The sequence below is a fragment of the Lathamus discolor genome, chromosome 1 (assembly GCF_037157495.1).
Source record: "Lathamus discolor isolate bLatDis1 chromosome 1, bLatDis1.hap1, whole genome shotgun sequence".
Classification (NCBI taxonomy): Eukaryota; Metazoa; Chordata; class Aves; order Psittaciformes; family Psittacidae; genus Lathamus; species Lathamus discolor.
The window spans coordinates 84363560-84383725 of NC_088884.1; the positions used below are offsets into that span (position 1 = coordinate 84363560).

General features: G+C 36.7%; 2 protein-coding genes across 2 annotated transcripts in view; one reads left to right on the forward strand and one right to left on the reverse strand.

Annotated features, from left to right (window-relative positions):
- The window catches only part of LOC136016452 (solute carrier organic anion transporter family member 1A2-like), a 54904-nt gene that overhangs the window by 28101 nt on the left and 6637 nt on the right, over positions 1-20166 (reverse strand). The window contains exons 4-5 of the mRNA XM_065683658.1: positions 4275-4335; positions 1734-1778 (exon numbers count right to left, since the gene is read on the reverse strand). The gene's annotated coding sequence lies outside the window, so the exon portion shown is untranslated. The remainder of the gene's footprint in view (positions 1-1733; positions 1779-4274; positions 4336-20166) is intronic.
- IAPP (islet amyloid polypeptide) lies at positions 3655-6725 on the forward strand. The gene is made up of 3 exons (XM_065683700.1): positions 3655-3734; positions 3881-4015; positions 6533-6725. Exons 1-3 carry the CDS (start codon positions 3655-3657, stop codon positions 6723-6725), a joined length of 408 nt encoding a protein of 135 aa, XP_065539772.1.

Below are 20166 nucleotides of genomic sequence, written 5' to 3' on the forward strand. Positions count from 1 at the left end.
TTTTGTCTCTCTCACAAATGGGAAAGAGACATCCATTACCAAAAGTCTTAATGTGTGTTATTAATGTCATTAAGCAAATGTGGAACTCAGAAATTGAAAAGCAGCCACTAAAAGTGGGAAACAGCTGTCCAGCAGGAGTCAGGAATAGCCTAAGAAAAGGGTAAATATGAGAAAGAGAGGGAGCCAACCTTAAATGTTAGGAACTGAGAACATAAGAGAGTTAAAACACCCATGATGGAAATCATTTCACATGCATTTAGACACCTGCAGTATAAATATCTGTATCTGAGCGAGTCACCCAAGGCTGGTTTTATAGTCAAAAATTCATCCCACATTTAGTCAAATAAATCCCACTCCCCATTAGATAAAAGCAGCAGACTTTTGAGATGAGGCTGGTTCCCCGTACCTCTGCTGCCAACACATTACTGTGCAGAGCATTACATTACAGTTGCATCATCATCTTGCAACTCAAGACATTTATGTAGGTAGTTTCCAAAAGGAACCAGGGCACTGGCATAACATATCTTCTGGATTCTTTGTAAACCTCAGCTCTGGTGTCCCCTAACCATCATTCACAAAGAAAATTTTAGACAAATCTTTTCATACAGACTTAAACACCAGCATAAGTATGTAAAATTACCATAAGACTACTAAGGATGGAATTCGTCATGGGTTTCTTTACTGACAATACATGATTTTTTTTCCTTGGCCTGATAACATTTATTATGCACAGTAATAAAGGTTTTTTTTAAGATCAAGGTTAAGGAATTTTGTCAGTGATAAAAATAACTTTCTAACCACTTAATTGAATGGTACTAAGTGCACAGTACTTAGTGCCAGCTTCTTGAAATTCGAGTTATGAATAGTTCTGCTGTCGAAGAGATTCCACAATTTCATATTCCAGTCTTGTTTGTGTGGGAAAACACTACTGCTTAAAAGAGCTTGCAACAGGAGCGGTAATACCTTAATTTTGCTAACATTACATCTGACTTACTGCTGGATATGCTTCTCACTTATTCTGCTATGTTGCCCAGGAGGCAGGCAATGGTCCTGGGATATCACGAACCTAGTTTAATTTCTACAATGCACTCAAGAATCAGCCTTTTGATTCTTCCCTCAAATCATTAGAGGCTCCCTAGGGCCACCTGCAGAACAGTTGAAATTAGGACCAATATTTCTATGAAAAGCCTGTTTCACTTCTCTTACATCAACCCACAGTTTGATTCAAGCTTGACACAACAAGCTAAAATCAGTAGAAGCCTTGAAAAATAACAGATTCTGAATATTCAGTCCAATCTTTTAAGATCTTAGATGCAAATTGTATCTTGCTTTTCAGGAGCTGAAACAACATGAGCTTGCCTTTTCACACGAGCTGAGCATGCACACTGCTACTGAGTGTCAGTGGGACCCAGATCTCTTCCCATTCCCAGAGAAGTGCACCACAGCATCTTCAAGTTCAATATTCAAGCAGTGAATATTGGCTAGTGTAAATCACCTGCGAGATTATTTGCATAATTTTTTTTTAGCGCAATTCTACCTCTGTACCATGGGTTTAATCATGCCTTCATTTCAGAGGAATAAAATTGCTACAGTGAAAATAACACCAAAATGTTATTTTGTTGTGGTCAAACACTACAGTGAAAATAACAATAGAAGACTCTTTGGAGAAATAAACTTGTTTCAGATGTCGCGCAGAACATGTCATCATTGTGAAGATAAAACTCTTTACTTACTCCTCTTACACTGGGACTGTCCATCCATGGGAGGATGGCAGGAACCTGTGGGAAAAAAAATATATATGATCATGTTAAAAACAGAAATAAAAACATTCAGAAGCAGCAATCCTTAAGATAAAGAGAAAAAAATTGTCACTTGCTAGAATCTTATTTGCAGACTAGCTGTTTTAGCAGGTTAAGAGGCTACCATGCCAGCTTTTCCTTCTGTAGTCAACTCAATTCAGCATAGATGCCTGAAGAGAGCCAGCGATGGAACTTTGGCCATTTAAGGGAAAATCTGGTATTACAGCGTAGGCCAACAAGGAAACGGACTTCCAGTTAAGGCAATGGTACTTGTCATTGAAGCAGTTATGGAATTAATTCATGCTGTCTCAGAATATGGAAGATGCATATAATAACTTCTTATCACAGAAAATTTTGCCTGAACTTTTATGGCAGCATCTTAACCTCCATAAATAATTGAAAGACCTGCTTTGAATTTGGGCACCTAAAGGCAACTAATGAACAGGAAAAGAAAAAAATTCCCACCAAAATTGGGAAAAAATAGTTCTCATCTCTATCCTTGGAAATCTGCAGTCAGGTAATTTATTAATGTTGGATTTTGCCTGTTAAAATCTGTATATTTTTCCCTGAACCATATTCTGTGCACACTAGAGAAATAAATTTGCACAGGCAGTCTTTATTCTGATATTTTCTAGCTTTTTACTCCTAGGGTTTGCCTTCCTAAGGATATTAATTGACACAGTTTTCATGCATGACAAAGAATCTGCCGGTGTTAGTAAAACATAAGATTTTGCATTAATAATGACAAAATTTCCATTTGTATTTCTAATTCACTGAAAAATGTATATGAGCTCTACCTTGTTGCCCTGAATGAGTACCCTATCTGTCAGTTTAAATAATTTTCACTCTTTTCTTACTCTTCGTACCTTCATCCCTTCAAACATTTTTTCTGTTTTGATCACTATATCCTTCTACAACAAACCTCCACAACTTTAACTAATCTATCTTTTCTAAAATAGCTGTTTTCTTATATTTCAATAACTGGTGATCTAGTGTTTCATTTACCCTGTCTTTCTGTATAACTTTTGTTACCTTATTTAGCCCTTGAAAACACCCACAGGGAATATTACCTCAGCATCTTATCAGAACCGTAAAATTGAACCTACAGTTCTGATGTGCAATATGCTATTACAGTATCTTCATGAGGGCATCCTGCATATACCAGGTTAATATCTACTGATGTGCTAATGTAGTAATGACCTATCTTCCTCTGTTTCTCTCTGGGGTACTTTCTGTCTATAGGGATGGGAATTAATGACAGTCTGTCTGTGCTGCCTGATGTCAGAGCTGAGAAAGGTGTGAAGGGTATATAAGAGCCGTATTACTTGTCAGCAAGGAAAGGGGAAAAGGGATACTCCAGAGCTTGATGCAAGCGTGGAACTGTTGTATGCACCCTTCTTGCTAACACAGGCGTGTGTCTTCAGTTAGCTCCCTGACCATTACAAGGTAAACAATTTCCCTTTTTTTTCTTACTTGAGATGCAGTGCAACAGATGTGCTTTCAGGAAAGCACAGTGTTTCTCACTATTAATCAACAGCATTTTTTCAGGGAAAGGCTAGGATAGCCTCAAGGTAAATTGCACCTGGGAACAGAATTTGAGACCGGGGCTTGTCAAGAGGTGCAAATCAGAGATAAGGGAAAGGATTGGAATTACTAGATGGAAAATGAACATTTACTGTTGAGAGCTACCTGTCTGAAACTGTGTTGTGCCACTAAACTTACTGTAGCCTGTGAAAAAGACTAGCTATTTTTGATTTAGGACACAATGGGCATCAGTAATAGAATACGCTGAAGAGTATTTGAGTTAGCTTTCAGGTTTGAATCATTATTCTTTTCAGAAAGTTTGGAAGCAAAGATGTGCAACCTGAAGCTGTCAGTTTTCTTCATTGCACTTTCTGTCACTCTGAGCTGTTTGGAAGCTACACCTATTGAGAAGTGAGTAATAAATAATCATATTTATTTCTTTTAGGGGAAAACTTTTTCATGTTATTGCATGAATTGCTTTTGCTTTCATATCTCAAATAATATAAGAAAGAAATAGAGGTATTCAATTTCATAGGATATTTTATTGTTGTTTAAAGATTATTATCTGTGGCTGATGATCTATCTGATGGTACTTCCAAGAGACAAGGATGGGTATTGCCGGTAATGTCACAGAATACACCCTCAGGACTTAGTGAGGAAATGCCAGAACAACCAGCAGCAAAGACAAAAAGGTATTGATTTTTCTTGTTTCTTCTAGTTGTATCAGCTAGGATTAAATTATGAAGTGATATTCTGTTACTTGAGACACTGTTGTTTAATCTTAAAAAAAAGCTTAAAATATCCTTCTTACAAATAGAGCCATTCTATAAGCATAATAATCAAAGCATTCAGGGTAGAAAGTGAAATCCAGAGACAAAAGTTGCAGATGATTAAATCACTTTACAATTACACTGCTTTCATAAATTAAAAAGGTTACAAATACTACATTACCTAGAGAAGAAAAGCGTATTTTGAAAGGGCCTTCTTTATTAAATTTGTCACATTTCAAAGCCTGAAGGGAAAAAAAGAAAATACACCCTTCTTAATAACACTAATGCTCTGCCAGAATGGAATTATTTTATAGCTTAACTGTTTCCTGGGTTTAAGTAATATTTCATTACAGAGTTAAATATCAATTTAATCATGGGAAAAAGGAAAAGAAGAAATCAGCTCTGATAGAATTTAACTTGTCTGAAATGCATTCATGTTTATAAATGCATAAATCAAATTTCAGGTAACTTATTAATCAATAAAATAACATTTCAAAAAGTATCTATCTGCAATTTGTACTAGAAGATAAACAGCACTGAACTATCCTATGTTCATCAGGCTTTTGAGCGAGTTTCTTTCAATGACAATTCTGTTATGAGCAGATTCAGTAAATACAAGTGTCTATATAGTTGCCTGTTGTTTTCTCTTCAAGTATATTTTAAAAAATCATTATTGTATGACAATTTGATTATCTTCCAAAATATTTTGATACTGGAGAATAGGTTCCCCCGTTTTTACAGTACTAAAAAAAAAATAAAAATTGTAGTACTCAAACATAAGGCATCACCTTTATGAGTTTTGCATGCCCTATTTGTTTTTCTGGAGCCCTGGTATACCTTACTGGGTGAACTGTCTCATTCAAGCACATATTCAATTAAAGGCTACAGATTAGAAAGTTAACAGGTATAATGGGCTCAGTCAGGCTAGACATCAGCTAGAAATCCAGTAGTTTCCTGTCAGGACTGGGCTTTTAAACTTGTAGTGTCAGGGCCTGATTTTGTACCTTGAATGAAAAAGAGAATTCTGCCTCCACAAACAAAGGAGGATTTCCATGAGAAGCAATTGCTGTTTGAACCTCATATGTTAAAGCCTCAAGTAAATTTGTTTTAAATCAACAGAAATACCCATGGAAATCTAAAAGAAGCTGTATCAAGCCTTATCCAACCATTTCCTTTAAATACAATTACATATTTAAAATAGTAATTGCTTAGAAATTGCTCCTGTTTGCCAGTATAAACCAGTATAATACAAACATTCCTCTCACAGTTGCTATTCCATTTGGATTCTTAGATCAATACACATAACTCCTAGATGACATTTCAGGTAACAGATTTAACCACTCAGTAGGAAAAGGAACTCATTGGTGATTGCCCAGAGTTTGAAACTGGGAAATTGTTATTCCTTACAGTAAATTTTTGCTGCAAACTGTTGTCTACCTCATGCCACATCAACATGAAGAAGCCTAAGAAAATTAACAGTTAAGTCAGTAAGCAATTTCAGCAAGCAAACATTTCAATCTGAAGGGAAAACCTAGTGGTCTAAGAAACAAACCTGAAAACCCAAGCTCTCTAAAGCTAACAGTTTTGTAGTAATTAAAAAAAAAAAAGGAAAAAAAAAAAGTAAATCTCATGCTACATAAGTTCCAAATGGAGTTCTGAAAATGGTCTGTTGGTTCAGACCATAAAACTATTTTAGATATGGGTTCTTCTGTGGACACTCTTTAGAGTCTCACCCAGCAAAGTATTATCTCCTACGACAACAGCATTTTGAAGTTGTTGGTGTTTCAAGAAAGACATGGAAGTTTTTCGATAGCGAATAAATCTCTCTTTACCCAGAGGTAAATATTAAGTGGTACAGAGGTTGGCAGAAGGTGGCAATACATGCCACCTCTCACGATGTATGGCAGAGTTGAGAGAAAGAATCTTTGGACTCAGTCTACTTGATGTGGGCTGGAATATTACTGTTCACTTCAGTAAGAGCAGGATATGATTCTGTGGGAAGAAGAGAACTAAATAAATGTTAGTGATTGTCATTATGTTAGTAATCCTCATGATATCAGCAAGAGCTCTAAATAGATTTAGAAGCTCAGCTTAAAGCTAAACATTTAGTCATTGTTTTCACTTACTGTCTTAACTATACTATCATTACAGGTTTTCTACTTGTCATAAACTGCTATGTAGAATATCAATACAAAAGGCATATGACTGTTAAGGTTTTTGCATTTAAATAACCCCCATCATTAAAACTGATAATAGCATGCAGCGCAAGATTTTTTCAGGCACAAAGTAGGTGGTAGGAAGATTGTAATGTTCCTGTATTTGTGCACATATTAAAAAAACTCCCACATTAGCACTGATCAAACGCCTATCAGAATGGGCACGCTTGATTGCTCACCATTTGACTTAATCTTGGCTCTTTTTTTTTTTTTTTTACCTTAGTAGTCACCATCTGGAGAAACGGAAATGCAACACCGCCACATGTGTGACACAACGTTTGGCTGATTTTTTAGTTCGTTCCGGCAACAACATCGGAGCAATTTATTCACCTACAAATGTGGGATCAAATACATACGGAAAGAGGGACACAGTTGGGCTTTCAAGCAGAGAATCCCAAAACAATGCACAGCTTTAGGGTGTTAAAATTACTACTGATATAGTTTTCATTAGGAGCTCGATTTTTAATGTATCAAAAACCCCTCAGTTATTACTTGTACAGTCTTAACAGTGCCTTGTTTTCTCTGTGTGCCTGTGTGTGATTTACGTCCATCATTTCACTATGCATGTACGATGACATGCATAGGCTATTGTTTCAACTCCATTAAGAACTCCAGAAATCTGCTTGTCAAATTCCTTTGTAAAAAAAAAAATAAAAAAAATAAATGTATATCACAATAATAAATTGACAAGGAATTGCAACAGGGCTTTTTATTATCATTATTATTAAAAGGATGAAAAAGATAACCGTGATGTCTATGTCTTTATGGTCAGATTGGTAAGAGGAAGAAATTATCTTAATTAAGACCAACAAAAGTCATAATACTGACAGAGGTTATGGCCTAATGAAAGTAAAACAGAAGAATCTTCTAGGTTTGAAACACGTACAGCACTTTGTTTTGCACCATGGAAGGAACAACTGCATGAGACAAGACAGCTGCATTGTGCATATGATTACGCCAGTTAACTGACTGGTCTCTTTCCACCTTAACATGCATTAAGCAAGTAGAAGTGTAGAAGTGCTCAGAATCAGCACAGATTTCCACACATTCTGAGCATGAGATTTTAAGAATTTACACTTGTTACTTTTAAGATGATATCAAGTAAAACGTAAGCAGAATGGGGGTAAGTGCTTTCAAACGTGAACAGAAGAAAACTCAGTTAACAAGCTAGCAGAAACACCTGCCCTTGGTATTACTTTCTTTGAATCAGAGGTACAAAGGGAAGGGAAAAAAAAAAAAACAACAATGAACAGTTCAAGCGTCAAAACATATGACAGAAACAGGGTAAATTTGCCCACTGGTGTACTTACATTGCTACCAAAATCTGAGGAAACTATTTTAGAGATGGGTGGATCTTACGAAATTTGAGAGTGTTATTTTTTCCTACCTCAGCCCAGAATCAGTGCAGGTTTAATAAACATGTTTGTTCCTTTCAACTGTTAAGCAAACTTTCATAGAGATGACATCCTAAATCACAGCAACAGCTGTTCTGTTCATCATTTTCTCAGTAAAGAGTTCACTATCATCTGAAAAATATTATTGTCCAATTATGAAAAAAAATCAGCAGAAGCTTAGTTCTGGAGAAGAAAATGAAATCTTAATAACTGCCTTTAATTGATTTGTTTCTGTTATAAAGTATGCCTCAAAATGCAAACATTTTTGTAAAGTTTAACGTTAAATGGCATCTTCATTTCACAAATAATACATGGGAATAAAAACTACTGCACAGTATTTCTGCTGTAAAAACGTTAACGATTACTGCAAAAAAGTTTCAAATGTCATTAATGCTTTAATGGATATTTATTCTGCATTTCATTGAGAAAGCCATTCATATGGTATTAAACATGCTAATATTTCTGTCAGCTTGAAATGTTTTACATTCAAGCTATTTTCAAAATATATAATACACCCATTTTGTGCTTAATTTATTTTTCAGCTAGAATATTTACTTTTCAGAAAATAAATGAGAATGTGACAAGGTAGCTCTGGAGTGTCACTGTGACGTTGTTTGTACAGAGCAGTAACCAAGTGGAGTCTTCATTGTCGGTGGATGACAATTTCTAGGCTGATCCCAACCTGAAATATATACAGTGCTTTATGCATCAGCTTTTGTTCGTTAATCTACCATCTGACAAATCAAAATGAAGCAGTCGGTCTATCCATGGGTTCAGTGGAACTGTATACATAGTTTTCTGCCTTGTGTACTCCTGAACCAGGTGGATACATGGTTGTACTATTTAGCAAATACTGAAAAATGTTACTCATCTCCCAAATCAGTGAAACAGAGAGGGTTAAAAGAGATATCAATAGCTCAGAGGGTGACCATCTCGCGTATCTTCAGCTGCTTTTTGTCTAACCAGTTGTCAGTGCCTTCCTGCTATTTGGTGGAGAAAGACAACTACTTCCAACTCATCCCAGCTTAGATGTCTATTTTAGGATGGGATGAATCACACTCTTGAAGTACCTCTATTTTTTCATTGACAATAAACAGTGTCTAGACAATTAGCTGAAAATGGGCACTTAACTAGAGTTAGGTGGCATCAATCCCACCTGCAATTAGTATGAACTGTGCAACCTAAACAAAAAAGTTTCAAAAAGAAAAAACCCAAAATAAAACCAAAACAAAAAGAAAACCACACCTCAGACTCCGTTTCACCTCTCATATTCTGAACTATAGTAGTTAATCCATTAGTCAGAGAATCTTCAGAAACTGCCTACACTGTTTTCCCATATACACCCTTGACAGCTCAACTCTGCTACCCTTCCTCCTGCTGTGTAGTTACCACTGACTGCACTTAAACCTCTTAGAGAAGGATCTAGCCATGGTAGGCCTGGATAAAAGCACAATGTTGAGAGTATGAGCTAGGAAAAGTGTACTTACTTAAAAAGAAGAAGGGGAAAAAAAATAAAATAAAAGGACAAATTAAACATCATTACTTTGTGAGAACCCCAAGCAACATAATTTCAGGTGCTTCACAGTATGAAGACTGTCAGTTGAAACCTAGTTAAATAACAAAAATCAAGTGCCTCTATGCATTTTTAATATTCCAAATATGTCCTTATCTGCAGCTTTAGGGACATAAATAGTTTTTAAGAATCAAGTCTGACATAGCCTTTGTTCTTCTTCAATTCATCTGGATGCCCTACATCTTTCAGAGAATATGCAAGAAAACAAAAAAATACAAAAGAGGAAAGTGCAGAGGAGAATGTAGACAATGTGATAAACATGGCTATATTCTCTTTAAAAATAAAAATACTAAATCTCTACTTTTTAGTGTCTTCTATTATGTTGTCTTTAAAAGGAATGGAATAGGGACATAATATTGAATTTCACTAAATGAGAGGGAGAAGAATAAAAGTCATCAAACAAGCAAAAGGAATGTTAAAAAAAAAAAAAAAGATGACATGAAGAATGTTTTAAATGGAGTACTGGGCCCTAGGGTCTAATATGTCTCAGGAACAATGACAGCTTCATAAAAGACAGAATTTATGTTTTTTCATGATGAATAGAGTTGAGGTAAGAAATTGATTTCACTTGTAAAAGCTTGAGCTAAAACTAAGAAAGCACACAATATTTGTGCAACATAAAAATATACTATTCAATAAAAGTACATTTTAACTAATACTTTCAATTTCTATTAAGAAAATACAAATATTTTTCAAATAAAAAAGATTCGTGGTCAGAGCTTTAGATACTAGGTTGGCAAAGCTTCCATTCATTTTCAACAGGATAGTGTTATTAGCAAGTCTGGATTTTACTAGATGGCTTTCTAAAACTATTTGAAAGTTAATACATTGATACTATGAATAAAATCCATTTCCTGTAATGCACTGTTGAATATCTTTAGTACCTGCCATCTTCACTTTCTAGAATTACACTGGGTTTGAGTCAATTAGCTCACTTACAAATACAGTTTGACAAGTATGGTAGACTCTTTTTGTTCAGTTATAAGGTTAAGTAATTTTGTTGTCTAGCTTCATTATCATATAGGAAAGAGACTGCTCTACATTGTTTTTGCAATGGAACTAGCAAAAAGCTGTGGTTAGGTATGACACATCTCCTTGCTCTATACAGAATATAAAAATGATGGTTGAAGTAACATGAAACAGAATCTTTCTATAGGATGTGCCAACTTCTGTTTGAATCATCTCACTGTTATTTCTTTCTTTCCATACTCAGAAAGAATCCTACACTGAAAAAATATTTTTGTGGAGCTGTATAAGTTTCAGTAAGCTGGATTCAGACATGAAACCCACCATTTAAACTAAGATTCAATTTAGGAACAAGGCCCCCCAAAATCTGGATTCTCTACTCATCAGGTTTTCTCTGAAAACATTAGACAACTTTGTTTCCAGCTTTGACTGCCATGAAAACTACATATGCTTACCTAGATTCAGTTAAGAAGTGTTCCTCTAGCTAAAATCTATCTTCATACAAAGTGTTAAAAAAAATTCTCAAGAGAGGAATCATATATGCCTTCAAAAGTTGAAAGTCATGACACCAGAAGTTCACTAAAGAATGAGACGATGGTGATAAGACAATAGTTAAAACTGCTTTCATTATGCAACAAATTTCCTCCTTGAATGCTAAACTATCTGAACAAAAAGAACACATCCATATGCATTTTAAACCTAACAATAGGGCTGATTTGAGTAACAATCATGCTATAAAGTCACTATTCCCTAGAAATGCTTTCATAAATACAAAGTAAGTTTAATTATTCAAATTAAGACTCTTAGCCCTGCCCTGCCTTAATAACATTTTTCCTTCACCTTGAAAGATTCTTTTGGATCCTGCATTAGAGACATAGAAACTGTTTCTTATAGGCTACTTGACAATATCCTTAATATAAATTATTACTGCAAAGGTAGTCTGAGATCGCCGTGGAACAACTGGTGACACCAGGGGTGACAGAAACTTATTGAACTGAATTTCTTCACTTATGGGGGGGAGGGGGGTAAGGGGGTGGGAGGGGTGGTTTGCTTTTCAAAAGGAATTAAAATACTGGGATGTATTAAAATAACTGGAGTGATATTCAATACATCATTACAAGTGTAAAGTGAAACAGAATCACTTTGGTATGAAATGCTACTCAATATGATTAAAATCTGACTAAAATCAGAACCTGCTTATTATATACCCTGTCAACAGAGCTGGATCGCTTTATTCAAACAGAATCAGCCCTTTCTCGTTATGCAGTCCCTTTGGAAGGGATCAAAGTGGGACTTACCTCCACTAAGGTAATTGTAAAAATCTAATCAGCCTGTGATTGTCAGTCCAGTACTGAAGAAGCTGAGCTACTTACCACTCAGAATATGGGTCATTTTTAAACATCGTTCTTGGATAAGCTCAGTACTTGTGTTGCATATGGAGCTAGCCACATAACAGAAGACAATAAGGTGAGTATTTTTTGTTTGTTGTTTCTCGGGGGGTAGCTTTTTTTTTTTTACAGGTAGATGGAGAAGGGGGTCATAAAAACTGGCAGAAGAGAGAAATAATGTCAAGTTTGCAAAATACTTCAATATTTTTTCCAGGATCAGTAAGTAAATGGTAGCTATTTTATTTATTTCTAAATTATTTGCTGTGTTATAATACAGGAAGGAGAGAGTAAAAACTAAGATCATGGGACAATACATTCCTCCTTTCAGAGAAAATACAGATAAGAAGCAGGCTGAGAGAATGGGGTGGATCTTTGGAGCAAAGACTGCCTCACTGCTTCAAGCACCGCTTCAGAATTCAGGATAACCCCACAGAATCACAGAATTGTTCAGATTGGAAAAGACCTTTAAGACCATCAGGTTCAACCATTACCCCAGCCTCCTCTTCTCCAGATTAAACAACTTCAGTTCCCTCAGCCACTCCTTATTAGACCCTTCACCAGCTTCACTTTCCCCCCAGTCCAGCACCTCAAGGTCTTTCTTGCAGTGAGATGCCCAGAATTGATCACAGTGTTCAAGATGTGGCTTCACTGGTGCCGAGTACAGGGGGACTATTACTCTCCTGTACATCTTGGGAGCTGCTGAATTCTTAACCAACCTCAAAACTCAGGCTGGCTTCTCAACTACTGGTGCTTCAGGCACCTATCTGAAATGAGTACTTCCCCTGTCTTTTTGTTAAACTGACATCCTGAAAACTTCCAGAGGAGACATCCATGCTGCTCACAACTGCATAGGCTAGAGCCCCTGGTCAGGGCATGAGTCATCTGTACTTTTCCTAGTTTCTCCCTTGGTTTTCTGAGGCCATCCGTGAATATTTTTCCTTCTTGAGGAAGACAAGGACTTTCTAAAAACACTATTCTTGAGTCCTTAGTTACTTGCTCTTAACTAACTTGGGTTGTTTGGGTTTTTTTTTTTTTTCAGGAAATTTTTCCCAAATCAAAAAACAAATGTCACTGTTTTTTCCTACAAGTTTTTTCCTGGCATTACAGTAGGACATTACCAGGACCCTTTGCATGCATTCCACTGTTAATATTCAGCTTATGCACTGAGGATAAAGTCAGATATCAGTATGTTTGGAAAAGACCTAATGAAAGTGTTGTTAGACGAACCCAGAGAACATAAACAGTAAAGAAACCTAGCATGGTGCTACAATTTATTTCTGGAAGAGGAAAAAGGTTGTGATTTTCTCCTTAGTCATTCTGTGTTTTCCCAGCTCAAACACAGGGAAATGAAGCACAGCACTGACAACATCAGTACAAGTTCTGTAAGCATGAACACACTGAGTGAGCCTAATGTAGCATAAAACTACTAGACCATGATATCTGGAACTGAATGACTGCAGGAGAAGTCTGCTTCATCCTAATACTCCTCCTCTTTATTTCACACCTTAGTAATATAACTTCAGTGAATCACCACTCACAGCTATGAGCAAAATTAAAAACCAAACCCTTCTACATTTTGACATTAAACAATCGGCATTGGAGATGAATGACTCTACACTACGATTCCCTCAGCATTGCTATCAGCTGGATAAGCCTGTATGTTTGAAAGGAGGCTACGCACACAACTAACCATTGCCCAGTTCAAGAATAATCTGGAAGATAGGTAAAAGAGTGCTTTTTCCAGAACAGTATGCTGCAAAACTGATTTCATTTTTTTTAAAAAAGGGAGAAATCATTCTGTTTAGAAGAGTATACATGTGTTCAGCTCTTAATCCAGCATACACAATAATTTTACTATATTTTTCCTGTCCCTTATGGATGCAGAACTAAATGCAGGGTCCCAGCTGTCATCTTGCACTTTTTTAATTTCACCACTTTTTTTGCACCCCAGAACCCTCAGCGAAGACACTGCCTTACAGATCATCATAACCAGGAGTTGTGCTACAGACCTCCCCAAGTTTTTCCAGCAAGATCACTCTCACCAGAAAAGGGATATTTTTCTCACTACAGAGCACAAGATAGCAGAACCTGGACTGCAAATATCTTCATCCTGTTGGAGGTTACAAACTAGGAATTGATGCTTGGACTGGCAGTTTTATCACAGGCAATCCTCCTGCTTTGTTAGACACTGTTACTTTCCAGCCTGGCTTTTGTAGGAAATAACTAAACATTCCTTTGAAAACAGCACAATCACCATAACAGGAGGAAAAGATAACTTAATGTTTTTCAAGGCTGCAGACAGACACAGCGTCCAAAAAACAATCTGTGACTCTCAGTCACAAGGAGAGGCTGACTTGAATTTACAAGCTATACAGAAACAACATAGATTTGACTAATGAACACACAAGGTAGCAAGGGACACGAGAAGAATTTTACCACACTAAGGTAGAAAACAAAACCTTGAAATGAAATGGTGGATACATTTTTGTTGCTTAAAAAATAATCTTGCCTCAAAGTCACAGAGATTTTCAGAGACCTGTATCAAAGTCTTTAACCTTAACAGATCTGTACTCTCCTTCAAAAACATTTCACTTCATATTCAGGTAGCTATTTGATAATACATGTAGCAAATGAGAAGGCACATCTCATCTCTGATGTGATTTTTTTCCAGCTGAGTAACATCTGTTTTAATATCACTATCAAGTCAGGAAACACAAAATGCGGCTAGATGAAGAAACACTAGTAAACTAGGAAATAACTCCCGAGTCTACTTCAAAACCCCAGAAATGTGGGGTTTCGGATTGCTTACATTACTAAAAAGAGCTAAAGTGACATTTCTGCAGCAAGGCAGCAGCAACAAGCCTCAGCATACAGACCATTTCATTGACACTCTGTATGTGTGTGCATGCATGCAAATCTGCAAACACAGCACAAGGAAAAATCTGCAACTTTAGGTGAATAGGAACTTCCTCTTTGATCTTCATTCATGGGATAACACACTGAAGTTCCCAGTTTCTACTGAGCTTCAACTGATTAATCTGTTTATTATTTATAATAGTATTGCCAGCACTAGTATCAAAAACTATTTTTGTCTTTATGACAAACTCTTTTTGTCTTTTTTTTTATGAATTCCAAAATTATAAGAACATCAAAAGAGTTTGAAATCAACACAGTGTATTATTGCATAGCCTGGGAAACAGGGAAGAATGAGTTAAGGAGCTTAATTTATTAGCAAGTTCGTGGCCTTGCAGATAAAGTAGAAAAAAATAAGGATAGCATGATGAAACTCAGGAGGCACCTAATCAGCAGCCTGGAAAAAAAGTATTCAGAGACATAAGTAAAAATAGAGAACAGCTAAGGTAAAGGGGACACTATGGGTGGCAGACCTGAATTTTTCATCTTTTGAGACCAACATGCACCTCAAGGATTCACACCAGCACAGGAATTTTTGCCTAACTCTCAGGATTCAAAGATCATAACTTTAGATAGGTCTGCTACACAAAAGCTAGCTTCATCCTAGAAGTGAAAATCTGTTTCTTCACTTAATCATCGCATTAAGTAATGATTTTGACTGAGTAAAGACTGCAGGATTTAGCCTGCTGCTATAACATGTCTGGAGAAAGAATCAAGATGATGCACATTTTGAGAAATTCTTTTCTGCACCGACTCTTCAGAAACGCAAGCAAGAGACTCCAATGAGATCAACCACTGGTCATAAATTTTACTGCTCACGTATTACACTATATTTATTTATATATTCTGAAAGGGACTGGAGATTGGGTATGTGACTAATGCTAAGGTTATAAATTGCTCAGAGAAGAAATCTAAACATAACTGCGAACCTCCTCCTCATCCAAACACATCCATCACATTCTAATAATATGAAGCGCAGTTCTAATCAAAACTGATCTGAACTTTTTTTTTAATCCAGACATCTGTATCCAGTGCATATACTGACAAAAAAAAAAAAAAAAAAAGTTCTTGAGTTTGTTAGGTTGTATTACTAGAGAATTAAAGAACTACAGAACTAGCACAGACCACTGTGACAACAGCTTTACTTGTGTTTTCCATATCCTATGGAATCTTAATTTTCCTGTTAAAATTTATATAATATCTTATAACTGAGATCAAAATATCCATAAAATAAGCTGGCACAGACTGTGAACTTATTATTTTACATGCTGGGTGCCACTCTGTGCCTTCAGAATCTCTGTCTGAAATATCTCTTTGAAAAATGCCTGTTTCAAACAAACAAAGATAAGCTGGAGACAAGACCTAAAGAAATTGCATTCCTGCCTAGTTGTTTTCCACTGTGTTTCACTCTAAAGCCTAATAAACACTGCTCATAAATGAACACTGTTAACTATTTCACTGCGGCTGCAAGCAGGAAAGGATGCAGACATACAAATTACAATGGTGATCTGCTAATCTGTTGATAAAGCCATTTACTTTGGGCAACATGTTTTGCTATCACTAGCAGCTTCAATGGTCAGGGTACTGTGGGATTCTCCTTTCAAAACCAGTAAATTTGATACTCAGATCCATGCGAGTCTTTAAAGATGCAATTTGGCCTGATCAACTTCTCAAACCAAAACTGATCAACAAAATCACATACATTGCATACCAAGTGAAACTTAAATCTTAAGCAGGTCCTAATAAAGCCCAAGTACACAAGCACAAGATAAAGCACAAATATTTTTCCTAAGAATATATAACTTATTACCACCCAGTATAATTTTATTTTATTGCATCTACTCATGTCACTTTATATATACACTCTGAAAGTCTGTGTACTTTTCCCCCACCTTCGATGTCATGTTTTTACTTTTCTTATGTAATACTTTTACTTTTCAATGCATTAAAGGGTATTGTTGCAGCCACAGAACACTCCTACTGCACTTATCTAGTATGCAAAAAATAGTATTAAGACAGCCTTCTCTTGCCCACCTGCACACAACTCTTCCTCTAAACATTGCTTTCCAGCAGATTTGATCTCTCAAGTTTGCTGCAATCTGTCCTCCTCTGCTCAACTGCTTTTAACGTGTGCTCTCACTCCTTTCTCTTCATAGAAAAAACAGCCTAGGAAGAGGTTACTTGCAGCAACATTCCTGCACATAAACAGAACATCTTATACTATATAACCTGACACATCCTTAACCTGTGGTACTAAAATTAATAAAGGAGAAGGAATTCTATGAGGGTAGAAGGAATAACGTCAAGTTCTCCCTCCCTCCACCCCCTTCTTTTTTTTTAAAGCAGTGTCATTCTGAACAGAAACATACAGAAGAAAGTTAAAAACAGAGTACCCCTTGTAGGACACTGGCACACTTAGGATAAGTACTTGGGTACCCGGGTATTTCACAGCACCAGCTCTACTCCCTCTGAGCTCCCCTTTTTTCCCCTGAGTGTTACAGAGCAGGGAAAGGTAGTTCTTAATCAATCATAGTGCCAGCTGAGCTCCCCTGCACATATTATCTCCAGATATGAGTGTAACAAAAAAAAAAAAAAAAAAAAAAAAGGACATGGCTGTAAGTTATAAGGCAGTAAAAGGGGCAGAAACCAAAAAGTGCAGCACAAATCATAATGCAGTGGAGGCTTCCTATCAAGAGGACACCAGCCAGCTGATGATTCACAACACAGAAGAGAAACTCCATAGGGGAGAGGAAAAGGTAGTGGCAAACGAAATCCAGCCTGGTCACAGGACTATTTCTTTGCATATAAGATTCCTCCTTCAGCTCTATTACAAAGATCCTTTCCCCACATCCTTAGCCCCTCTCACTTCCTGCCTCCTACCACACCCATTGCCCAGCCTGCCCAGATTTACACAGTACCTGATCCTTCCAAACCTTAGGTTCCCCAGTACAGGTATGGCCTCACTCTCCTGTCCCTCCAGCCTTTTGGCCCACATGCTGTTTTAGAGGCTGATGGCAGCTACCCTGCTATGTTGTATTTCAGCACAAATATGGTACTTGAAAAATATAAACCAGTGCAACCTGGAATAGGATTCTGCTGCAATCGGTTGCTACTGTCCAAGGAATCAAAAGAAAACAAACAGAAGTGCCCAGACTGGCTGGACACTTGGATACAATTGCACAGCTGAAGACATACACAAATAAAACTGCTATGCCCCAAAGGGGGAAAAAAAGCCCCACAAAAACATTTTTCTAGTGAAGCACAGAAGTGCATCATTTTCCACAAATGAAACTTAGTCATAAATTGGACAGGGAATGATTGCTCTGAGACTATGCTACAAGAAGAATGTGAAAGGCACTTCTGATGGCAAAGCAGAATGGACCCAGTGCCCACATCATACTCCCACTACCAGAATGGATCCTTCCTCCCTTCTACCTCCACATTATCAGCACACAGCCAGCTCCTCACTGGCAGGCTATGGGGCATTCATTACCATCCACCCATCCACACTCACCCTTGCTCCAGGCTGCCCCTGATAGATGAGCTAGTGCTGATCGGCTAATAGCTGCATCCCCACACTGATTTCTGACAACCCCAGCACTGTCCAAAGAGTACTTCACTCCTCACATACTCAAGTCCATTCTCTCTGTCAGAGTAGCAACATCCAAGTTCAGTGTTCAAGCTGCTCTTCTCTCTTTCAAAGAAAACTTAGCAGAGAGAGAAAAACAGCTGTGAGCCAGGAAGACAGCCAAGTTTGTTTGCCCTTGAAAGGAGGTGGTCACACACCGTGAAAGACAAAATGAGCAGAGAACTCCTAAGGAAATATATTCACCCTAGTATCTTCTCTAGGCATTAGTCGAAAACTCCACAAGTTGGGCAGCAAGATACCACTTTCACAATCCTGAGGTAAAATTTTTGTTCTTTTTTGACATAAATACAGGAAATCGTAACAAAAGGGCATACATATTGACAAGGAGGAAACACTTTATTAATGAGTTGAGGTTCCCTCTCACTAACATAACGTGAACTAAGAATATAGTTAATAACAGATTTGCTACAGATTAACAAACTGGCTCCCTAGATGAAATATCAGCAACAAGCATCAACATAACTGATTAATAACAGTCAAGCTGTATTAAATACAGGGCAAACAATAACTCTACAGGTGTTCATATCTGATGGCTATAGGTTTCAGAAGAACAGAACCAGTACAATTAGTGGAAAGGCTGAGCTGTGGGAAAGTGGGTAGGAAATGATAATAAAAGTGCCTTTAGCCATCAAGTAATCTAATCACTACACTGACACACTTTTGTTCTGTAAAATACATTAAAAGAAGAAAAACACTACCAAAACAAAAACAAAAGCCTATGTGAATTAAAAGTTAAAAGAGCTGAAGAGTCCTGTAACTCAATACTGTGGTGTACATCATTTCTGGGGGATGTGAAGAATGAAAATAACTGTTAATATTGTTTACATTCATAGCTTACATTAGACTAAGGGGGGAAAAAAAGCAAAGGAAAAAAAAAGCACTAGGCAATGAAATGTTAATAGATGTTATATATAGTTCTTAATAAAAAAATATGAAAAGTAGATGAGCTAGACAAAAGAGAAATTAATGTAGTGGGGGGAAACTAAAAATAAAATGGGCTAAAACTGAGAATTGTAATAAAGTTCTTCACACAGTCTGGAGATCAGAAAGATACACCAGAGGCTGTTTATAGCCTGAATACCTAAGAGAAAGGTAAGAACATTTGGACTGGAAGAAAAATTCAGAGGGTGTAGAAAGTTTTAATCATAAAACTCATAAGCAGTTAACTAAGGCAAAGAAGTGCACTCATTCAGAACGATGCTAAGCTCTGGAAACAAAACAAAACAAAAACAAAAAACCCACAAAAACAAACAAAAAAACCCAAACCAAACCAAAACAAAAACCACACAAAAACCCAGACAAGTAGACCTCTAGAGACAGGGTTATGAAATAATTTCTAACATGCCACAGAGTGCACATTCCTCTGCAAACAAAAATAATAATGATAGGGGCTAAAGAGCTCTATGCTATCAGGAATAGAATTCTGAATATGATGGCTCTTGTACTGGTGAAAATAACAAAAGAAACCATCCAAAAGCATAAGTAAAGGCAAAAAGTTCCTCCACAAAAGTGTCCAAGGCAACCAATACCTATTCCTTAAATCTAAAATGTTCACATTCCATGTGTCGAGGTATATACCTCTACAAAAAGGGATTTATATTGCAAGGATGCCAGCAGAGTTATATCTGATAACTCAGGTCATTTGAGGGGAAAATTAGTTAAATATTCTTGATAAAAATAGTTGGTTTTTTTTTTTTTGTTTCAGGGACTGATTTGGTTCACTATGGAAATTTAATGAGCAACCCTAACTTCCAGAAGAAATACAAAGTTAAAACTGTGCAGTCTCTTTTCTAGTTCATGATGGTAACTGTTGAATTGTCTTAGCAGATTAATTGTCTTTTTCAAAGTGAGGCATTTACAAGGTGATAAAATCTTCAGAGTTTCCTCCCAACCCCTAGTGCTTCAGCTCAGATTAAAAAATAGCATCTGTTGTACTCAGGTCTTTTGCAGAACTTAAGTTAGCTCAGCAAGTCC

What these genes read in the sequence shown, in the direction of transcription:
- IAPP (XM_065683700.1), top strand. Translation starts at nt 3,655, where the DNA reads ATGTGCAACCTGAAGCTGTCAGTTTTCTTCATTGCACTTTCTGTCACT. An exon ending in GAAGCTACACCTATTGAGAA is followed by an intron (nt 3,735 to 3,880) that starts GTGAGTAATAAA and finishes TGTTGTTTAAAG; the next exon opens with ATTATTATCTGTGGCTGATG. An exon ending in CCAGCAGCAAAGACAAAAAG is followed by an intron (nt 4,016 to 6,532) that starts GTATTGATTTTT and finishes TTTTTACCTTAG; the next exon opens with TAGTCACCATCTGGAGAAAC.